Below are 21,717 nucleotides of genomic sequence, written 5' to 3'. Positions count from 1 at the left end.
AAAGACATGTACATCAAATCACTTATCTGACCACAAGCTGCAAGAAATAAATTGAATGCACTCCAGTAATTGGGCGGGTTCTTGTGATGCAGCCTACGCAGCTATCTGTTTAATGGAATCAATTAAGGTTCAACTAGTAACATTTTTACAAGGTAGAATAGCAGCAAACTTAACAAGTTACATGAATAAAAGATGGAATATAGATGGCAACAGAATCATTTGAAGTTCAGCTATTATTTCATACAGAAAACCCCATAGTGAGTCAAGCTCTAGGAAAGAAGGGCATTCTTCATACCCTCATCATTGAAAAGAAACGAAATCTTCTTTCTGCATACAGATCTTTATTACTTAATTTCTGTTTCTTAAATATCTGACATTTAACCCCCAAAGCCCCAATGCTGGCAAACAGAAAGAAAGAAAAAGACAGGCACAAGGAAAAAGGAAAAAAAAAAAAGTCCTAGTCAGGCTAAAGCCCTTTCATAAATCATAAACTAGTAAAAGTACATCATTGAAGCCTCCTATTCCACTGCAGGGAATTTTTGAACAATAGAAAAGCTCTTTTCATGGCACAAGAGCTACAACAATAACATACATTGCCAACCACATTGGCTAAGAGAAAGCATGCAATAGACGAATTCAGACTCACTCATGCTTATAGATATTAGATCATACATAGCAATATAGCATGTAAAAATGAAATTTAAAACATTATGACAAAATGACAATAGAGAATAACCAAAAAATAAATCAGGAAGTTCTATTATTTATTTTTTCTATTGATAGATTCTAGCTCCAAAGAACATATACATGGAGCTATGTCATCCAGCTCAAACAAAAACCCGTTAAGAATATCTTAGGGAGATCCTATCTTAATTGTAATCCAACCAGCAATAACCCAACATTGTGACAATTAACACCAAGTTAGTTGCAGTCAGTATCAAAATGTCTTGCTGATATAGAATCAAATCACAGTGATGTAGCTAGCAGCTGTTTGATGCCAGATTATAACATGTATTTAAGTGCAAATTTACAAGTAGGCTTCTCCAATTTAAGCCTGCAAAAATTGTACCTAAAAAAGGTCAAACAATTATAAAATAGTTTTCAAGCAGCAAAATCCAAATTCATTCAGCAATACCATTTGAGCTTCAGCTATTACATTGTCTAGAAAGCTGTTATAGCAAAGCAAGCTCTAGGAAAGAAAGCCCCTTCAGTTCTTATGGCATGACATGCCTCTTCTTGTACTGTAGGGGATCCTCAAACAATAATAAGCCATTTCCATATCACAGAAGTTAAGACAGTAGCAAATATTACCTACCAACCATACTAAAAGATATAGTATACAATAGCCGAATCCAAGCTCATTAACACTTATAGATATAAGGACAGACATAACATTTAATGATGCACATTAGCATGCACATTAAGGACTCAAGCAGCACATTGTCTGATCAAACTGCCCCCTACTCCCATTCAACTAGATTAGCGTGCTACCAAATCTAAAGGTGATCCTGCATTCAATTAACAGAATAACAGCACCAAACACAATCAACAGATTCAAGAAGCAAGTTGTAGATACCAGCTTAACTATGTTTGAGAAAAAAAACCGAGGGCAATCTTGTATTAGATATTTAGATGTTATCCCAATTAGCAACATGACAAACAACACCGAGTTATTTGCAATTAGACTCATAGTGTATTGCTATTGGAGAATCAAGTTAAGAGAAACAAAGCTAGCAACTGTGTGATGTCTAGCTAATAGCATCTATTACATCTAGTGCAAAATGTCAAGTATCCTTTCCCATTACAAGTTAAACCTTGCAAATAACAAGTTTAACTGTCAACAACAATACTTAGCTTATTATTTTATCCCATGTGCATATAGTCAAAAGGCAGTATTCATATATAACCATAGTACAAATCTATACAAATCACATAAACAAGGTATAAACCCTACGGAATATAACAGTAACATTTGGAAACAGAGTTTAACATCGAAAGCAATATCATTAATCTCAAAAGTCACATAATAACTAAATGGTTTATAAATAGCAAAATTCACTCGAGGAAATCATTTGAGATGTAACTATTACTTCATCTGGAAAGCTGTCGCAAAGTAGGCTCTAGGTAAGTAAGCCTCCCTTCATGCTCACAAAGTCGAATAGACTTGAAGCATCTTTGTGCACAGATGTGTCAAAAATCACTGGGTTTTTTTTATTCCTAGAACACCCTTAACATCTTTCCTCCGAAGTCCCATACCTTGAGAAGACAAAGAAAGGAAAAAATAAAATTAAAAATTGGTCAAGAAACACACAAGATAGTCTAATTCTAAAGGTCCCTTCATAAATTAAGGCATGCTTGCCTCTTAGTCTGCTGCAGGGGTTTCTCGAACAATGTTAAGCCAATTTCATATCACATGAGTTAGGACAGTAGCAAACATTACCTACCAACCATGCCGAATAAAAGAGATAGTATGCAATAAACGAATCCAAGCTTATTATCACTTATATAGGTATAAAATCAAACAATTAATGATGCACATTAGCATAACCGTGGTGATTAATGACTCGAGCAGCACATTGTGAGATCAAAGTGTCCCTTGCTCTCCTATCACTCCCACACAACTAGATAAGCATGTTATAATCCGAGGGTAATCCTGCATTGTATTAATACCAATTAATAGCACCATAACAACACCATACTAGCTTATATTTAGAATCAAATGGTAGCACTAACTCTATTGATGTCAATAAATAGCTAAATTCTCATTAAGTGCAAAATTTGAAGTAACCCTGCCATTTCAATTCTTCAAAAATGATACTCCGTAAGTAACAAAGTAAAATTAACCAAAACCATATACAAGTAATTAGCAATTAAGAACAATAATTCAATATCTCCGTAATCACACCATCATTTTAATTAACCAAATCGCTGCCGCCATGGCACACCCTACAAATGACTTAAAACACTTGAATAAAACCACATTAAATGAATCAAAAATTGATTGAAATTATTGTTAATTAGGAGTAGATCCGACCTTAATTATCACGGCATATTCACAAATCCATTGATCCGCAGACAAATTCAGCAATAAAACTAAACGCAAGCCACAAAAATCGTTCCAATCACCGATAATTGCAAAATAGCTCCAGACGTTAATTACGCATTTAACACTTGAAATAAGCATATAAACATGAAATAAATCCAATTAATTGAGAAAATAAATCAGAAGAAAATTATGTATTCATTTAATTCAACTATTTAATTCACACACAGATAAACCCTAATAGTATTATACATCCTACAACAAGCAATTTCCAACCCTCCTCCCACAAATGGGTTTAATTCAATGAACACTGATGAAAGAATCAGAAGGTTCTGGAACAGGATTAACACCGACAATGAAAGCATTTTTGGAGGCGACGAATTTCTTCCTTCCATAGCAGTGGGGCCCACGAATTAGACTCGGAAACTCCGGAATCAACTCGATCTGAGGACTCGGGGAGTCCTGCTGGTGGGGTGCCAATGTCGATATCGGAGACCGAGTTTTCGGGTTGATGATCTTGTGATTGAGCAGATTGGACTGGATTCTGGAGTCCCGAAGACGGGCCAAAGCACCGGGTTTTACGTATTTGTTGAATCGATGAGTTCGAAGCGAGTTGATTCGGATTCTCCTCTTCATTGTTTAAGGGATGAATGAAGAACAAGAAGAAGAGGATAAATTAGATAGAGAGAGAAAGATAGTTGTTTGTTGGGTTTGAAGGGGAATGGAGGAATGAGAGGGGGTTTTATAAGGGAGAGGTTTTGGGAATTGGGTGATAAAAATTGGAGGGAACTTGAAAAAAAAGGGAGGTTTATTTTGGGGTTTGAGTTTTGAAAGAGGCGGGGTTGTGTTTGAGTAATTCACATGTCTTTTTTTTTTTTTTTTTTTTTTTTCTACAGAATAATTCACATGTTATCTTTTGATTGAACCTCTATTGAAATTTATTAGACCAAATAAATACTACATCCTTTTTTTATTAGTTGACACATTTTGACTTTAGTACTATTCATACACCTCTCTTTGACCGTATTTTGCGATTTATATGTAAGGAAAAATATAGTCAAGTGAGATCTTATTAGATTCGTCACAATGTATAATTTTTGCTTATCGGTAATTAAAGATATTAGTATTTTAATTTGTGCATTGACAAACGTGACTAAAGAAACGTGTCAACTAAAAAGAAATGGAGGAAGTACTACTTATGAGATTTGATTGAAATAATTTGGAGTTGTTAAATTTGATTGAAACTTATTAAAAGAAAAATGTTATACATAGCCCTTAGGCTACATATAAGCATTAAAAACACACTAGAAAAGCGTATAAAGTTAGAATCACGAAAATATAAATATTAATTACATTGATTTACGCGTGTTTTTGTCGTGAATTCCTAATTTTATACAATTTTCAAGAGTATATTTGTAAAGTCATTATTAATAATTACAAAGTACTCTGTATACACTAGTAGCTTATAATGTAATACTCCCTCTGTACCACATTGTTCCAATAAATTTTAAGGGATAACAAAATGAGATGATGAAGATATAAATTACATTAAAAATAAGTTCAAAAACAATGAATGAGGTGCAAATAATAACTGCATGAAAAAAAAAATTTAAAAAAAAAAAAAAAAATCTTTGTTTCCTAATAATTGCAATCATAAGAAAGGCATAAAATTTTAGGAAAATTATAGGGTGCGGGATCAGATGAAAAATTTCGTAATACTCGTATATGCAGACTATTAACCAATTTATATTATCTAGTGTTTTTCAAAATTTTCTTCTTTAAAGGCTCGGTAAACTGAAATATTTTTATGGTGATTGATATACCTCCAATAGGGAATTAGTTATGCTATGAAAATTACCTACATCAATTTGATACTTTTTCATATAGTATAACCTATAATTCTATGCTAATATAAAATGAAGATAATCATTATTTTGTGTTGTAATTGTATCTGGTTGTTTTTATGTTAACTTGTTGAAATCACTATTCTTAGATGTGCTTATAATTTAGAGCAAGCCAAACATGTCTATTAGTAGTTAAATGATTGATTTTCCGAGGGGGTGATTGTAGTATGGAGCTTGCTAGTCACTTTTTGCGGAATTAAATGAAACTCAACGCAAATAGAGAAATAGTGCAAGAGATATTTTACGAGGAAAACTTCCTAGGCCAAATAGGAAGTGAAAAACCTCGGCCCAAAGGGATTTTGACTTAAAGCATTCTACTAAAATATGTCAACGACTCTATTACAACCTATAAGGAACTTGAGCCTATCGAGTTCCTCAACGAACTCTTATTCTCAATGACCTGTCTTCCCACTCAACACTTCACTCAAAGCCTTACTAATCTCTTTCTCATAAGCTTCACTCAAAGCTTTACAAAGAACTCACTTAAGTTCTCACCCCAATACAAGAGTTCACTAAAACCCTTGTAAATTCCCCATTACAAGAGTTCACTCAAACCCTTGAACATTTCTCAAATACATATAAAAGATAAATATATAAAACTAATATGTTAGACACTTTGAGACATGTAAGGAACTTGGAACCATGAAGGAACTGACTCAAAATGTGGAGAAAAAACATATTTATTTTCTAATACTCGTCCACTTGAGACATACTCTATTTTGGAATGACAAAGTCAGACAATTTGAAAAGAATTAAAACGTTCTATTTATAGAAGATTAGAAGACCCACTAACTACCCATGTTCCTTATAATCAGGAGTGGTCTGAATCTTGATGCCCACGAATAGAAAACCAATCCTGATTATAAGCAACAATAACGGGTCAATTAGTTGCTCCACGACTTGGTCAATAACATCCTTTTTATTCTTAGGAAAACAATCAGCACGTTTTACAAATACCAGCCACAAATTCCTTGAAAACCAAGTCCTTGCGCTAAAAGATAAGAGTTTAAAACAGATTTCCTTAAGAAGATAAGTTAAAATATCAAACTCGTTCATTACTTTAACTTAACATATAGACCAGATTCATTTCGTTCCTTAATAAATAGAATCTCAACTAAACTCCTACTTCTTGAGGTAACCGCTTTGGAATTCTTTTCCGAAGATTTTGACTATAATAAAACCAGATTTTATTTTTAAAACTTTGTTTTACAGAATAAAATCATTTTAGAGAATAGTTTAAGTCAAAACTAAATCCCTAGAAACTAGGAAAAAATTATCTTTTTTATTAAAAGAAAACCATATTTTATATATTTAAAAACTTATCATTTATAAAATAAAATCAATTAAGAAATAATAATAATACTAAGTCAAAACTAATTTCCTAGAAAATGAGAATATATAATGCAATAACTATTTAACGTGAAAAATTGACTTCTAGTGTGCAAACTCGGGTTCTTTTTATGGGATTTTGACAAAAACCACCTATTATTGTTTCCATTTTAACAATTACCACCTACTATCATTTTTTTTTTTTTAAATTACCACCAACTTTTTTAAACACCAACAGTTACCACCTACTTGACTCTCAACCACCTTATGACGTCATGTGGGCCCCATATAATACCTTCCCTCCCTTTTCCCCTCCCATTTCTTATTTCTCACTTGATACTTCACTTCCAAATTCAATTTTTCGCTGAAAGAAATCGAAAACATTGTAAAAGTATCGAGTGACTCATCCTTTGATTCGATCCACTTGGTTGAGTGTGATGGAGAATTGCATGCAGTCTTAATTGGGGAGATGGGAATGTGGGTTCAAGTGTTCAACCTCGACAAGAAAAGGTGGTTTAAAGTAACAAGCCTTGGAAAATTTTGCTTATTTATTAGCCATACTTCATCTGTTTCGGTCAAAACTACTGAGGTTGGTATCCGAAATAGGATCTATCTTTTAAGGTTTTAAAGGGGATGCTTTAGTTTTCTACTCACTCTTGACAGGCAAGTTTCATGTTTGTGGGAGTGATGAAGCCATGGATAATTTTTACAGTACCAAGGATTTGATGCAATGTTGTTGGCTGTAATACTTTTTTATACATCCGATGTACATCGAGGTAACTTTTGTTGAGTTTAGGGTAACTTTTGTTGAGTTTAGTGAAATGACAAATGCATTGATGTGATTTTAATTTCTTCTAGCTACTGGTGTTTTCGGATTATTATCACTTTCATATGTTTGATTTTGTTTGTTCACTGGTTTGATTGTGGATAGTTTTCCATTGGTTTTAGCAGAAATAACCTATTGTACTGACGTATGGATTCAACTCACTTCAAAGAAAATGGGTAGATGTTGTGACCAATGTTTCTTTTTGAACAAGACTGTTTCCTAAGGGAAGGATCTACTTCAGCAACATTGATCAACTACTCTTAGGATATATAATAATAGTGAGCTTTATTATTCATATTGACCCGTATATTAAACTTTCATTTTAAACTATGTTAATCTTTTATGGCTTTCATTGTAATCTATAATGCATGGGTACTTCTAATCACCATCGTTCTCGTACCGGACACACAATACGCACCCGTATTCTTTGATATAGAAGTTTAATATATTTTAAAAATATTTTTATAACAAACTTTGTTTTAAATTTATTCATTTGGATGAATTTTTGAATGATTTTTTCGTGTTATTAGAATTTTTAAAGTAAAATTTATTAAATACTATTGAAAATTTCACAAAATACATCGTAGTTTTTTTTAAGAATATATTATACCTTACTTAATTAGCCATACAACTACTCGTATCTTTCTATTTTTTAAACAACCGTATTGCGTACTCGTTCTAATGCAACCGAGTTTATAACACAATAACTTATAGTGGTCATTTTAATTATATTACAACCTTTATTTCAAATAGTAATATTCAGACATAGTGACTCTAATATTAGTAGCACGCTTTGTATGGGGCTTGTCACACTATGTAGCTGTTTATATAAAAATAAAATAGCCTCTACAACATTAACGAAGTAACCCATAACATGTAAAGAATTAGTGTTTATTTTGTCAACCAAACATGGCCTTACCATGTTCTCTATCCGTTGTCCAAATAAGTTTGGTTTAGTTTAATAAAATGGAAAATTTGTCAGAAACAACCTTTTAAAGTGTTCACTTTATTTAAAACAACCTTTTAAATATTTTTTTACAAATTCAGACCACATTATAATTTATTTTTATCAAAGACAACCTAATGCTAGTTTTCGGCGCTGACTCTATTTCTCCAATGTTGACCAAGAGTGTATGAGGCATGTGACCTCATATATTGCTAATTACACCCCTTTCCCTCCAATTCACTCGTACTAAATCCCCTCCTCTCTCAAAGTAATTTGTCACTTTGAAGGGTTTTAATAGGAGTTAATTGGAGGGGAAAGGGGTATAATTAGCAATATATGAGGTCACGTGCCTCACACACTCGTGGTCAACATCGGAAAAATAAAGTCAACGCCGAAAACTAGCATTAGGTTGTCTTTGGTAAAAAAAATTTATAATGTGGTCTGAAGTTGCAAAAAAAAATTTAAAAGGTTGTTTTTAATAAAATAGGCACTTTAAAAGGTTGTTTTTGACAAATTATCCTAATAAAATTAATTTCAATTAAATAATTTTTTTTTTAATTTTTTTTATAGAAAAGCATACGAAGTACAAGTTTTACATTAAGAGTTCAATTCATACATCATAGTACAGAGTATCCCATTTTCCAACCTAATTATTCCACCAAAATCACCATAATTTTGTCGGAGAATTCCAAGGTACTGTGGCAAGCAGCCACGAACAAGATCAACTATATCTTCTCTGCTGGTGAGCATTTAGTCTCTAATTTGATTTTATCATGAAGTGTAACATTGATTGAATTGACTAATTAAATTTTACATACACCATGTTTTGTTCTTCAAATTCTGTATTTCGGGTACCATTAAACCCTTCAATTAACCCCAAATCTCCAATCTTTTCTGAAACAAAATTCAACCCATTTCATGAATTCCCCAGTTCACCAAAACCCAGTTCCCGATTTCAAATCAGGTGTACCATTAGAAAGCTTAGAGATAGAATAGATACTGTGAAGAATACCCAGAAAATTGCAGAAGCCATGAAACTTGTGGCTGCTGCTAAAGTTAGGAGAGCTCAGGAAGCTGTTGTTAATGGCAGACCTTTTGCTGAGGGTTTAGCTGATATGTTGTACAATATTAATCAAAGTGTTCAATTAGAAGATGTAGATGTTCCTTTAGCTAGTGTTAGGACTATTAAGAGAGTTGCCCTTGTCGTAATTACCGGCGAAAGAGGGCTTTGTGGAGGGTTTAATAGTGCAGTTATTAGGAAGGCTGAGAGTAGGATGCAGGAATTGCAGAAACTTGGGTTAGGTTGTACAATTATAAGTGTTGGGAAGAAGGGTAATGCTTATTTTTCGAGGCGGATGTCTAGTGTGTCTGTGGATCGATTCGTAGAGGGGGAGGGATTTCCGACTGCTAGAGAGGCGCAGACGATTGCTGATGATGTTTTCTCTCTTTTTGTGAGTGAAGAGGTTGATAAGGTTGAGTTGTTGTATACTAAGTTTGTGTCATTGGTAAGGTCTGATCCTGTGATTCGGACCTTGCTTCCTCTTTCGCCAAAGGGGAAGGCTGTTGATGCTTATGGGAATAGTGTTGATGCGTTGGAGGATGAGTTCTTTAGGCTGACGAGTAAGGAAGGGAAGTTAGCAGTTGAAAGACTGAGAGTTGAGAAAAGGAAGCAAGAAGTGCAGCCTCTTTTGGAGTTTGAGCAGGACCCGGTTCAGATTATTGATGCAATGATGCCACTCTATCTAAACAGCCAGATACTGAGAGCCTTGCAGGAGTCGCTGGCAAGTGAGCTAGCAGCGAGGATGAATGCCATGAACAATGCCAATGAGAATGCTACGGAGTTGAAGAAGACACTTTCTATTGCGTACAATAGAGAAAGGCAGACGAAGATTACTGAAGAGCTGTTGGAGATTGTTGCTGGAGCTGAAGCTCTTGTACCGTTTGATTAGATTGGCATCGGTTTAAAACATGGCTAGTTTGTTGCTCCAAGTTTCTTCCTTTTGTTGATTGTTTACTGCAATTCAGTTTTAGACACAATGGACCTACTTTTCTTGAAGAGTCGACTCCAACTTTAATAATGAAGAGTGCCAAGACGAGTTTTTGAAACTTTTAAGTTGAAAGTACGAGGGGTACTTATTAGTCTTCCACCCTCTGAACTGTATGTGCTCATAAACTGTCAACTGATCAGATTGGACTGAGAATTTCATCTATTGGCACTTGTGAAAATATTGAATAAAGAGGAGAATTTGGAAGATGTAAAAAAAGCTGTTCAATTCATTTGTTCAAGGAACAACGTTTGTACATGTATGAACTAGAATTATGATGCACAGATTGCACACCAGAATTTTGTTGGAGAATTCGACCCTTGCTCATTAATGCATGTTTGGATAGGCCTAACTTGAGCCTGTTTGATTTTACAAATACAGTTAACAGTCACACCTCATGAAAAATTGAAAGATCAGAACGACAGCTTAAAGTATGTATGTTCATCACTTGAGTATTTTTTGTGCTAACTTGACATCTTGAACAATTGGATCATAGGAGCTTATCGGGAAATAGTTTATTTATGAATGAGGGAAAATAACTTAACTGCGAACAACTCAATAAAATCTTACTCATATTCAACATCGTACTTGTGATCCATCCAGATAACGTACGCGTTTACAAGATCTAAATTTGACAGAGTTCATGAATCATGAGTATATTTCTTTATCCTTGTTAATTGATCAGTCTTTCCTAATTTCTTGTACTCTGATAGCTCAATAATAACTGTATAAGTAAATTTATGTTTTACAAAGCACAAAATATTTTTCTTTGCAGAAAAGAGTTTAGCAAACTCAGTTTAGCTTATGATATTATCACAACTGTTCTGCATTTCAAATTAAGTTTCAACAGATATTACTTCTTGCAAAACAATTTTTCACATCCTCAAAGAGTAGCAATTTCATAAACTCTTTGTCCCTCTAATATTTACCCTAATTTCTTTTCTAATCTGTTCCTTCCAGTTTGCCCCATAGTTCCATACACTGATACACAAATGGCCATGCAAGACCATAACTCTCATGTAGTGATCCCAATAATTTTCTCTTGTTAGCTTCCCTTTAAAAAGTAATCATATTTTAACGGAGCAATCTTAGAGGGACAAAGAAAGTAGTCTGATTAATATTTAATTGTATTGTATATTGACCTAGGTTTGTTTAACTGACTCAAAAATTCATTCATTGAACTTTGGCCCTATTGTGTGGGGGCTTGATGTTACGAGATGCACCCCATTAAACATTTAATGACCATTCTTCTCCTTTTAAAAAGTGGCTTGTACCAATTCTTTCATAATCAAGAGTGGCCTTCTTGATAGGAAGAATATATGCGTATTTTTGCAACCTTACCCCATATACAGGAAATTACTCGCCCAATCTCATTTTATTTGCCCCGATTTGAACAGACAATAGAGACATGGATTATCACAGAGTACTTTTCAAAGTATCCAAACATACGCACTAATGTATAACTGTACATTTATACAATATACAAACTTAAGAGCTACGTATTATGTTTTCATTGTCATACATACGTAGTACATTGCGTCCCCTGCCTATAACTTCCTCATGTATACCACTAAAGGTAATCCAATTGACCAAGATAGTAAGATACCAAGTGTTCTTTTCTCCCCCGCATTTTTACAATTAATATCAGAAAGATTATAACAGTAAACTAAGTGGCTAAAAGAAAGAAAAGAGGCCATCAAACTTAATTGCAATGCTAGCTTCTACCACGTGATTTGTTTGCCCGTGAAGCATGAGATATAGCTTTGGCTTCTGAGGTCATCATCCACTCTCTCTCTGCACGACGCTGGTGTTGCCTTGCATTCTTGGCTCGTTTAGGAGCCAACCTTGTATCTCTCTCAACAAATGCTAGCCTAAACTTCTCAGCCATGGACAACTCGCTGGTATTAGAAATGATCGGTAGAATTCTTGTTGTTGGTCTACATGATGCCCATATAGTGGGGTCGATATCCTCAACAGCATGTTCATCCAAAACTGTGTTTGGCAGAGCTTCCCTGGGGACAGCAACTTCCTTGAAGTCAAAAGGTGAAGGATTTGGGTTGACTATAACACGAGGGCATTCGGAGGAGAAATTCTCCAAAGAATCAGGATCAATGGTTGGCTGAAAATAGCACAAGAAACATTAGCGGTGAATAATAGGTCTTAGAGAAGTAGACAAGGATGTAGACCTCATATCTGCAAAATCCATAATCAAGCATTTTCCAATTCCTGGTATTTTACAAAAGATTAACAGCACTAATGGTGTACACATCAGTATTAAAGACTGTAATTGAGATTTAGGCATGTGAACAGTGAGGTGTAACAGGTCACATTTCTAATTTAAGACACGCCAAAATAACAGGTCACCTTCTATACATAGCAAGTCAATATTAAGCTTTGTCATATTGACCTAATTAACACCCTCAGCAGAAAATTGAAAGAAAGGCAGCAATGGTATGTTGGCAAAGCAGGACTTTAATAGTGAGAAAATTTGATGTAATCATGTAAAGCATTTACCCACCATAAATCAATTATGTACTGGTTAAACAAAAGTAGACAACTTGATGTAAAAAGAACGCTTTGCTCACGGAGGAAGAATACTTGGTGATATGACATCAAGGATTAATGCAAATACTATACAAACTTGTTTTCTATCCGTGGTAATATGGTGTGGTCCTTAAATTTTGCATGATTACACATGAGGAAGGCTGAGTTAATAACAATTATAATCAGTCACTAACACAAGAACGATAAAACAACTACCTCATTATAGGTACACTAGGAAGTCTGTGAGGACAACTGTAAGTGATTGATCAATAATTGTTATTAAAAGTGGACTTGCTTTATTTAACACCTTGTCACATTTAAATCCCCAAGTGCTTATGAGAAGAGCACATGGGGAGGAGACAGGATGTGAATAGCACACAGAGAGGTATATATAAGTGATTGATCAATAACTGTTGCCATAAGAAGAAATATGAGTTATGTTGCAATGATGAAATTAAAAGCAAGATAATAATCATACCCACACAAGCCATCTCAGGGATTGTCCACCATGAGTAAACTCTGTGGTATCAAGTTCCTCCCACGAATCTCCTTCCAAATTGTTCAGATCTGGTTTAAATAAGTGTAAGCTTCTTCTTGCAGTGTAATCACTCCGAGGACACCCTCTGCAAGATTAAGTTTGGTTCATAGCCTCTTCCAAGTTGCAATTAAAAAACCCACATCCTGGACAACCCCGTCATTTGGGAAGTCAATTAATATAATAAAGAACAATAAAGCCTAAGCAATCTATAAACTAAAAAATAAGTTTGACTTTGCCACAATCTATTTGCGCCCCCCCCCCCCCCCCCCCACACACACACATACACACATACACAGATAAAAAAAAGTAAAATAAATTAAATTCGTTTGGCTCTGTCAAAAGTAGATTTGTGGACGATATGACAAATTAATGAGATGTTTTATAATTTAAAAGTGAAGCCTGAAATTAAAATAAAAGGCAGCATCAAATATAACTATCATTTACACAAGGTTCAGTACTTCCACTATCATTACAGCTACAAATTTTAAAGGCCAGATATTAGTCAAAGAAACAAGTGCATACCCATATCTTAATATTTCCAAAGATTGACAATGCTCCACCAGTTGAGAGACACCATTAGGAGTGATTCTGCTGCATTGGCTGTAGGAAGGAATTAGCTTAGCTATTTCATACAACAGGTACAACAATAATAGAAAGGAGCAGTCAAGTTCTATCCACGTAACCTAAAATGAACATGTTATAGAATGCATCTAACTTTAATAAAACTACAAAACTTTGTAAAGTTGAACCCCCCCCCCCCCCCCCCGGTTGGGGGGGGGGGGGTGGTGTTTGAAATTCTTAGAGCATTAAAACAAGCAAAACAAATGTTTTAACTTTTTTGTCAGTTCAAACAATTATTTGACAAAACAATCATCAAACGAAAGGCCCAAGAAAATTACGCAGAATTCCTAAATTTATGATGGCCTACGATTTGTTATTCACTAGCTTAAGGCCCGTGCCATGCACGGTAAGTCTAATTTTTTTAAGAAAATTAATTATATCCAACAAATAAAATTTGATAAAGCATACAAATCAAATATATAGAAATTATAATGTCATAAGCTATATTAATTGGCAAAGCAACAAATTATCTAAAAATAAAATTTTTTAGTCTGCTCAAACTCGATAATTTTTCAGGCGGGACTTGATCAGGTCTAGTGGCCATATTAGTGAATACTTATTTATAATTGCATTTTTAATAAATATCAAAAATCAATCGTACAACAAACTAAAATATCCAAAAAAAATTATTAGCAAAAGTGCAAGCATACACAAAATTACAAATAATATGTCACCTTTATATCTAAAAAATCATTTGTTAAACACAACATTTATTTTATAACTATACTATACTCTATAAATCAATTTGTGATAATATGTACGTATAGTAGTGAAATTTCGTAAATAGAATTGTAATTAACTTGAGTATATAGTTATATTGAATTGAAATTGAAATAAAATATTAGGTAGAGGTATTTGAAAAAAGAAAATTAAGTGATATTTTAAAGTAATTTCTTTAACATCTATTATATGAATCAATTTATTATAACTTTTTTGGTAAAATCTAATAATACTCCATTTAAAAGATAGTTAAAAAGGACTTGAAATTATTTTTTTTTTTAAAAGAAGTTGAAATAATTATTTAGGTAAGTGTATATATATAGAATCATTATGATCACCAAATAAGAAGGAATATATATTTGTCATAAAGATAATATAAAAGATTTAGCATGATATTATTATAGAATCAAATATTAACAAAAAAAAAAAAAAAAAAAAAAAGGTAAGAAAAGGAAGGGGAGTTTTGGAGGTAAAAAACAACACCAGGATGTGACACGTGTCACATCCAGTGTCTGTTTTAGTATTAAGTTATTGATTTTACTCAGAGTATCAGCCATCCCAATCAAAACTCAAACCTTATATTCACTGCTCGCAAATTTGGACACATCTCTGCCACCTTTGCAAGACCAAAATCTGAGACATCTGAACAAGAAACGTCAAGGATTTCCCAGGTGCCATCAGCAAGAGAGATGATTACTTCATCATTTAGAAGCTTTTTTCTCCTAGCAACTGCAGCAATTGACAGCTGTAGTTTATAACAATGATACAATAAAAAAAATTGTAAGTGCACAAGCCTGAGAAAGAATTCAAAATAACCACAATTTTGTAGACATCAATGATTTGATAACACTAAGTCACTAACAACAGAAAATGTCAGTCAAGTATGTCTCTTCACCCACCATCACGCGTGCACACACACATACACAGAAAAAAGTTTGGTTTAGACGAACTATCAACATCCTGGTTACCCTTCTCAAAAAAGTTTCTACTTCTAGGCTTCTTAGAGTTACTTTGGTTACCATCCCAAAGTCTTTCCTCTTTTCTTCAACATTGCTACTTTCAAATGCGTCTTTAACATTCAAACTATATAAATGCGCAACTATTTCATACACCTTGTCTAAGGTCTTTAAAACCTTTTCCGCCAAATCTTTCTGCAGTTGCTTAACTCTGAGCTTTCAATTCTTCAGTATGACTTTTGGGGCAAACCTGGATAGAGTCATATAATTGTTGTAGTTATCTAAAATCGACATACGACCCGTCTCCTGATGAACTCTTAAGCCTTATGCTTTTCTGGAAAAGAAGGTAATAATTATTTCTCGACGCGGTATTAGAGGTCTCCCACCCAAAGTTTGGTTGGGCTCTAATCCTCTCAACAGTATCTTTTCACCATACATCGGCCTCATCTTTCAAATACATAGCAGTCTGATCAACCTTCATGCCCTTTTTAGGCTGCAAACAACTTATCAAACTCACGTACCCAATTCTCCAAAAAGGTGGGGTCAGCAGTCACTTTTGGTCTCACTTGGCCAGTTTCTTAAATATTTCATCGCGTGGATCAGGTAGTTCCACACTTTCTGGTTCAAAATCTGGGCTAGCATCCTTATAGCATCGCTAAATACCCTCTTGGACCAAATTATGTGCTATAAATGCAATTTTCCCATTTCAATTTAAGCCTGAGTGAATGCTTACTGCTTTCAGGTGTAGGGACAATATGGCACGTAACGATGCTGCTTTAGTCAATGCTATAAGAATGCTAGCTCAAAATTTGAACCAGAATCGTGTGGAACAGCCTAATCCACCACTGAAATGTTTAAGAAACTGGCTAACTGCCCAAGTAAGGCCACCTGTGTTTATAAAGGGGGTGCTGACCTAACCTTCTTGGAGAATTGGGTGCGCGATTTTAATAAGTTGTTTGTAGCGCTGAAGAGGGGATGAAGGTTAATCAGGCTGCTATGTATTTGAAAGATAAGGCTGAGAGGACTAGAACCCAACCAAACTTTGGGTGGGAAACCTTGACCGTGTAGATAGATAAACTTTACCCTCCTTTCCTGAAAAAGCAGAAGGCTCTAGAGTTCATCAACTTGTTCCTTGATTTTAGATTACAACAATAGATTCATGACCCTGCCCGAAAGTTGTCCCTATTGAAGAATTGAAAATTCAGATATTTGAGGGTTGACTAAGCAAGTGCAGAAAGATTTGGCGAGGAAGGTTTTCAAGACCTTAGGCAAGTTGCATAAAAGAGCTGCGCATTTATATGGTCTACATGTTAAAGACACATTTGAAAGTAGCAATCCTGGAGGAAAGACTTTGGAAATTCTAGTAACCAAAGCAACTCTAAGAAGCCTAGAAGTGGAAACTTTTCTGAGAAGGGTAAACAGGATGTTGATAGTCTAAACTAAACAATAGGGAAAGACGATTCTTTTGTAAGAGGTGTAACAGGAATCATCTTGGAAGAGAATATGAGGGAAATCTGGTGACAGCAGATAGTACAATAAAAAGGGGCATAGGGAGTTCGAATGCTATTCCAAGTGGAAATGCTCAGCATAGGCCTAAGCCTAGTGTTTTCTATAACCAGGGAGTTGTAACTCTTAGCTTGGAACAAAAGTGAGCCTCTTGAATGCTCATCGATGTGTAACTCTCTATTTATAGTATATCTATCCTTCTATTTATTTTTCTAAAATAACTTGAGTTCTTTTTTGAATGATCTGAAACTATCAAAATTGTGTAGTTCGCAAAGCTAAAGACTTACAGGAGAGTGATCAAATGAGTATTTTACAAATGGTTAAACCAAATACATCTTACATCTTACATTAAGAAAAATATAGTTTTAGATGTAAATTTACTTTAACAAATATTTTTGCCAATCAACTGTCTAACAGCATCCCCATCCCCGGTATCACTTATTCCTCATGCTCAAAGATTACTATCAATAGCTCTCAGCGATAAGGAAGCTGAATTCTTCTTCTAAGGGGATAAAACTGCCAATGGGTGGCCTGAAATTAGATCTTTTTGTTTTTCCTCAGATGGGACACATGATTCTCGGTTTCTCCTTGAGGCAACAAAAATATTATGTAAAAAGTTGTCAAACACAACCACCTGGTTATGAAACAAATTGAGTGAATTGATTAATTTTGAAAATTCTTTGGTATATAAAGCCACACTTAGAAACCAGCCCTTAGAAAAGGAGCTGGAGCATATCCATAGAGTATAAACACAATGGACTCTTAGTTGGAGGTTCCAATCTCAGTAAGGGGCAATTGTACAGCAAATTTTAACTTTACGGTCCACTGGATCTTGAAGAAGATTTCTTTACGTGAAACCAGTATTTTCACAATCAGGCAAAATAGGGCTCCTAGAGAGTATCTTTACAGCCTTGAATGATTGAATCTCTATGCTCTAACGGCAAGGAAGAACGAAAAAAAATTGATCTCTGCTTAAGGTATGAAAGATGCATCAGTAGAGTAAAAAAGTACAATTACTCACGAGATTTGGTGGGCTGAGGCCAAGAAATAAATGTGCCTTTAAGGAGGCACAATTATTAGGTATGAAGCTGCACAACTTCTCTTCTATTTACCCAACCACAGTGTTTAAGGTTTCCATATAAGAATTCTCTGCTGATATTATTACTATTAGAAGAAGCAAAGGAGAGATAACTCAACACTTAAACCAATTGGTGAGACTACAAACATTGAAGCTTGTTAAAAGAAAGACGGTTATGGTGAATGAAAATTGATGCTGATAACTGCAATATTTTGGTCCATAATATTTATTTGCTACTTTATCAGAGGGAGAAGGATAAACCCTGGCCACTAATGGAAGAGAGTAACAATATACTTCAGACCACAGCGGAAGCATCCATAACATGGGAGATGAGGGATCTTATTTAGAAGTTATGGACGCATGCAAAGCAATAGTTCAGCTCTCTTTGAATTCAGCCTTCTACACCATCATGAATTTGGAAGGGAGGGCAATTTCCAGGTGCAGCTCATTATCTAGATTAACAGAGCTTACAAAAAAATGAAAAGAAAATGTGACATCGTAAGCAGGGATTGGGAGCCTAGAGGGTGGTATAGCACAAGCGGGGAGACTGATTACACTTACAGTTTGGATGAAAGTCTAACAAAGTTAAGTAGCTGAAATTTTATCCAAGCAGAGGCAATGGCTCTACTTGAGGCAATACAATGGACTACAATCATGGGAATCTTTGCTTTAGAGTTCTACAAAGATTTCAACCTACTGATCCAGGGAATGAAGCCTGAAGCTAAGTGCACAAGAAACCTACTTATTAATAGGAGATATGGAGGATACTACAAGAAACTGGTAATTTTTCTTTATGTATAGTTTGCAACCTTCCTATAGCTTCTGTTCACAAGGCAACAATATGGTATCTAAACCTATTTTATTTTGCAGTTAATCTTTACTAACAGCATATGCAGAAATCTTTAAACAAAAAGTACAAGTAAACTAATGAGACTATGGTCTATGGGAGCGCAAATTAAATTAATAGATATATTTTGCATGCAAATGCCTGATCATGAATTCATGACCTACAGCTTTAGTTGGATAAAAAACTGAGCCTGTAACCTGTAACCCATTGGATTTGAGATCAAAACATGACTTTTCTGATTAAAACAACAAATGGTACAAAATAATCAAACCCTCAAGGCTCAAATGGACATAAACAGCTAATTCTAAATTTCTAATTTCCCTTTATGAGTCTACACATGAGGTACAACACATAGTACTCGATAGTCGATATCATCTTCTTAACCAAAATGAATGAAAAATAAATAGAACAGAACCTTAATATGTGCCGGAAAACCGATAGCAATCTCGCCCAACTCGGGAATGAGATCCTCCAAATGCTTCCCAATGACAGCAATGCATAAGCTGACCAAACTCGGAGGCTTTGTGCTTTTAAGTGGAAGGACTGCAATAAAATCACACTAAACTAATAAGCCCATATCATACACATTGCCATATACTTTAGCAACTTAGTGAGGGTCAGATGTACACAATCATATCCCTTAAATTTTAAGGAAAAAAAAATCAAAAAAGAAATAGAGTTGAAGAACACTAGGGTTTTGCTTTAGCATCCACATATCACATTTTACAATCAAACCATATCTTATTATAGTCGATGCAAAAAGGAAAAACAACATCAATGTGTTCTATTGAACCTAAACACTAGTCAAGGATTTTAACTATCTAACTAAATTAACAGCGAAAGATACTGAAAACTTGGTAACTTATTAAACCTTGCACAATACCAACCAGATTAGTTGGTAAAGCTATGCGCTGGGGTGTAAATGTGTAATCATGTCTACACGCATGCCCTTAATCGCACTTCAGTGCAAAAAGACCAATGAGAGAACAAACAATCAGCAAAAAAATTGATGCACCAAGGACATTCAACATCAATTTGCTCTACTATGCTCAAAACCACTCATCATGGCCTTCAATTATCTAACTAAACAACAGTGCAAGATACCCAGAATTCAGTCACATATTAAGCCTTATACTTCCAATGTCAATTAGGGGCATACAGCCTGTATACTAGTACCCTTTAAAGCAATATATTCATCAAACAATATATAAACCTTATTACACAACAAGAAGTCCAAAGTTACAACTTTGCACACCCAGTATTGTCAGTTACGGCAATTAAACCGTATCAATGTCAACTAGGGACATACAGCCCGAGACCTGGGATCAAATTCTGTCCACACTAGTACCCTTTTAACAAATTTATTCATCAAACAATTTCTAAGCCTTATTAGACAACAAGAAGTTCAAAGTTACAACTTTCAGTATTGTCTATTGCAGTATTGCGGCAATTAGACTATACCAATGTCAATTGAGGGCATACGGCCCGAGACCTGAGATCAAATCTTGTCTATACTAGTACCCTCTTAAGCAATTTAGTCATCAAACAATTTATAAGCCTTATTACACAATAAAAGTCCAAAGTTACAATTTTGCACACCCAATATTGTCTATTGCAATCAAACATCAACAATTCAAGAATAAGAGAGAAGGAGACAGAGAGTGGACCTGGGAGTAAGAAAGAGGCGGCGGGGGTGGCGGAAGAATCAAGAGCAAGGTTTTGGAGAGAAGCTGCAATGGCGGTTGCCGGAGCTTTGTGTTCCTCCATTAAAGTGAAGCTCGAGATGTTGAAGATGAATCAGAGGAGAGAGAAAATTTAGTCGACGTTGGTTAAATTTTCCAATTTATATACGGGGGTTTTCATCGCCGATGTTGGACGTTTGTGCTTTCGTTTTTCTCATTACTCAGATTTTTTGATCTGTTTTACCAATTCTGCCAGCCACAAAAGCTGTGAAAGTAGGTGTGCATTGTATTGGGCTTAATTTTGATGGATGGCTAGCAAAAATTATTGAGGTCACATACTCAAATAGATGAGGCAGTCCTGGCCGACATGGCCGTGAGCTGGTTCGGCCAGGCCTAGACATCACTTAAATTTTTTGGTGGCATGATATGCCTAAATGTAAAGACTAAAGATGGCATGTTTTTCTTGGTTATTGTATAATAATTAATTTCTCGAGTTTAAGGTAAGAATGGGACTCACTTAAGGTAGCGGAATATTAAATGTTTGCCTTTTTTCCACTTCAACCTCGTAACAAAATTTAAACATGATATTTAGGCATAATCCATTAGTCAATTTTTGTACTCGTAGCTCTCTAGTATTGTATCCGGTTTGTATCAAGCCACAAAAGCTATATACTCCGTACCTCCCTAAACTTTATTCACAAACAATACTTAAGTTGTATCATATTGCCTTGTAAAATTTTTATTTATTTATTCATTTTTAATTTTTTTTTTTTTTTTTTCATGTTGGAAACAAATTAGGGGTTTTGTGGAATTTCTTATTCTCTGAATTTGTCATTATGTCCCTTTAGAAAGAAAGTGACAAGTATGATTAATAATGGTACTTAATACATTTAGATTGAAATTTTTTGAAAAAATAAAGCATAAATAGAGAATCTTGATTCTATACGGAGTACACGACTAAAGAACTTTGATACATTCAAACTAATAAGATGGGCTGATAATAATGGATACACTCTACTATAAGTGAACTTGGACACAACCCACATTTTGTACTCCATACTTTAAACCTTCATTTACGATATAAATTTAGATATTAATCATATGTAGTAGGACTATAATTTACGTCAAAGTG

At 34.6% G+C, this 21,717-nt stretch overlaps 3 protein-coding genes across 3 annotated transcripts; 1 reads left to right on the top strand and 2 right to left on the bottom strand.

The window, feature by feature from the left end:
- Positions 1 to 2,584: 2,584 nt before the first annotated feature.
- LOC145575728 (uncharacterized) lies at positions 2,585 to 3,679 on the bottom strand. Its single transcript, XM_081633542.1, has 2 exons — positions 3,353 to 3,679; positions 2,585 to 2,653 (listed from the first exon to the last, which is right to left on the bottom strand). The coding sequence occupies exons 1-2, from the start codon at positions 3,677 to 3,679 to the stop codon at positions 2,585 to 2,587; spliced, it is 396 nt and encodes a 131-aa protein (XP_081489668.1).
- Positions 3,680 to 8,663: 4,984 nt separating this feature from the next.
- LOC145576892 (ATP synthase gamma chain 2, chloroplastic-like) lies at positions 8,664 to 10,104 on the top strand. Its single transcript, XM_081634590.1, has one exon. It carries the CDS (start codon positions 8,870 to 8,872, stop codon positions 9,995 to 9,997), a length of 1,128 nt encoding a protein of 375 aa, XP_081490716.1. The 5' UTR covers positions 8,664 to 8,869; the 3' UTR covers positions 9,998 to 10,104.
- Positions 10,105 to 11,440: 1,336 nt separating this feature from the next.
- Positions 11,441 to 20,827, bottom strand: LOC145576891 (uncharacterized). Its single transcript, XM_081634589.1, has 6 exons — positions 20,571 to 20,827; positions 19,319 to 19,446; positions 15,092 to 15,261; positions 13,698 to 13,775; positions 13,116 to 13,260; positions 11,441 to 12,212 (listed from the first exon to the last, which is right to left on the bottom strand). Exons 1-6 carry the CDS (start codon positions 20,668 to 20,670, stop codon positions 11,808 to 11,810), a joined length of 1,026 nt encoding a protein of 341 aa, XP_081490715.1. The 5' UTR covers positions 20,671 to 20,827; the 3' UTR covers positions 11,441 to 11,807.
- Between the last annotated feature and the right edge of the window lie 890 nt (positions 20,828 to 21,717).

This window comes from Chenopodium album, chromosome 13, assembly GCF_948465745.1.
Source record: "Chenopodium album chromosome 13, dcCheAlbu1.1, whole genome shotgun sequence".
NCBI classification, from domain to species: Eukaryota; Viridiplantae; Streptophyta; class Magnoliopsida; order Caryophyllales; family Amaranthaceae; genus Chenopodium; species Chenopodium album.
Note: the sequence above shows the minus strand (reverse complement) of the source record. Positions and strands in the feature narration are given on the sequence as shown.

Excerpts from the sequence above, each read along its gene's own strand:
- LOC145575728 (XM_081633542.1), bottom strand. The coding sequence starts at position 3,679 with ATGAAGAGGAGAATCCGAATCAACTCGCTTCGAACTCATCGATTCAAC. Across the intron at positions 2,654-3,352 it reads CTTCTGATTCTTTCATCAGT|GATTACCCTCGGATTATAAC; the intron begins GTTCATTGAATT and ends AATACAATGCAG.
- LOC145576892 (XM_081634590.1), top strand. The coding sequence starts at position 8,870 with ATGTTTTGTTCTTCAAATTCTGTATTTCGGGTACCATTAAACCCTTCA.
- LOC145576891 (XM_081634589.1), bottom strand. The coding sequence starts at position 20,670 with ATGGAGGAACACAAAGCTCCGGCAACCGCCATTGCAGCTTCTCTCCAA. Across the intron at positions 13,776-15,091 it reads TTGCGAGCAGTGAATATAAG|CCAATGCAGCAGAATCACTC; the intron begins GTTTGAGTTTTG and ends TCCTTCCTACAG. Across the intron at positions 12,213-13,115 it reads CCCTGAGATGGCTTGTGTGG|CCAACCATTGATCCTGATTC; the intron begins GTATGATTATTA and ends TGCTATTTTCAG.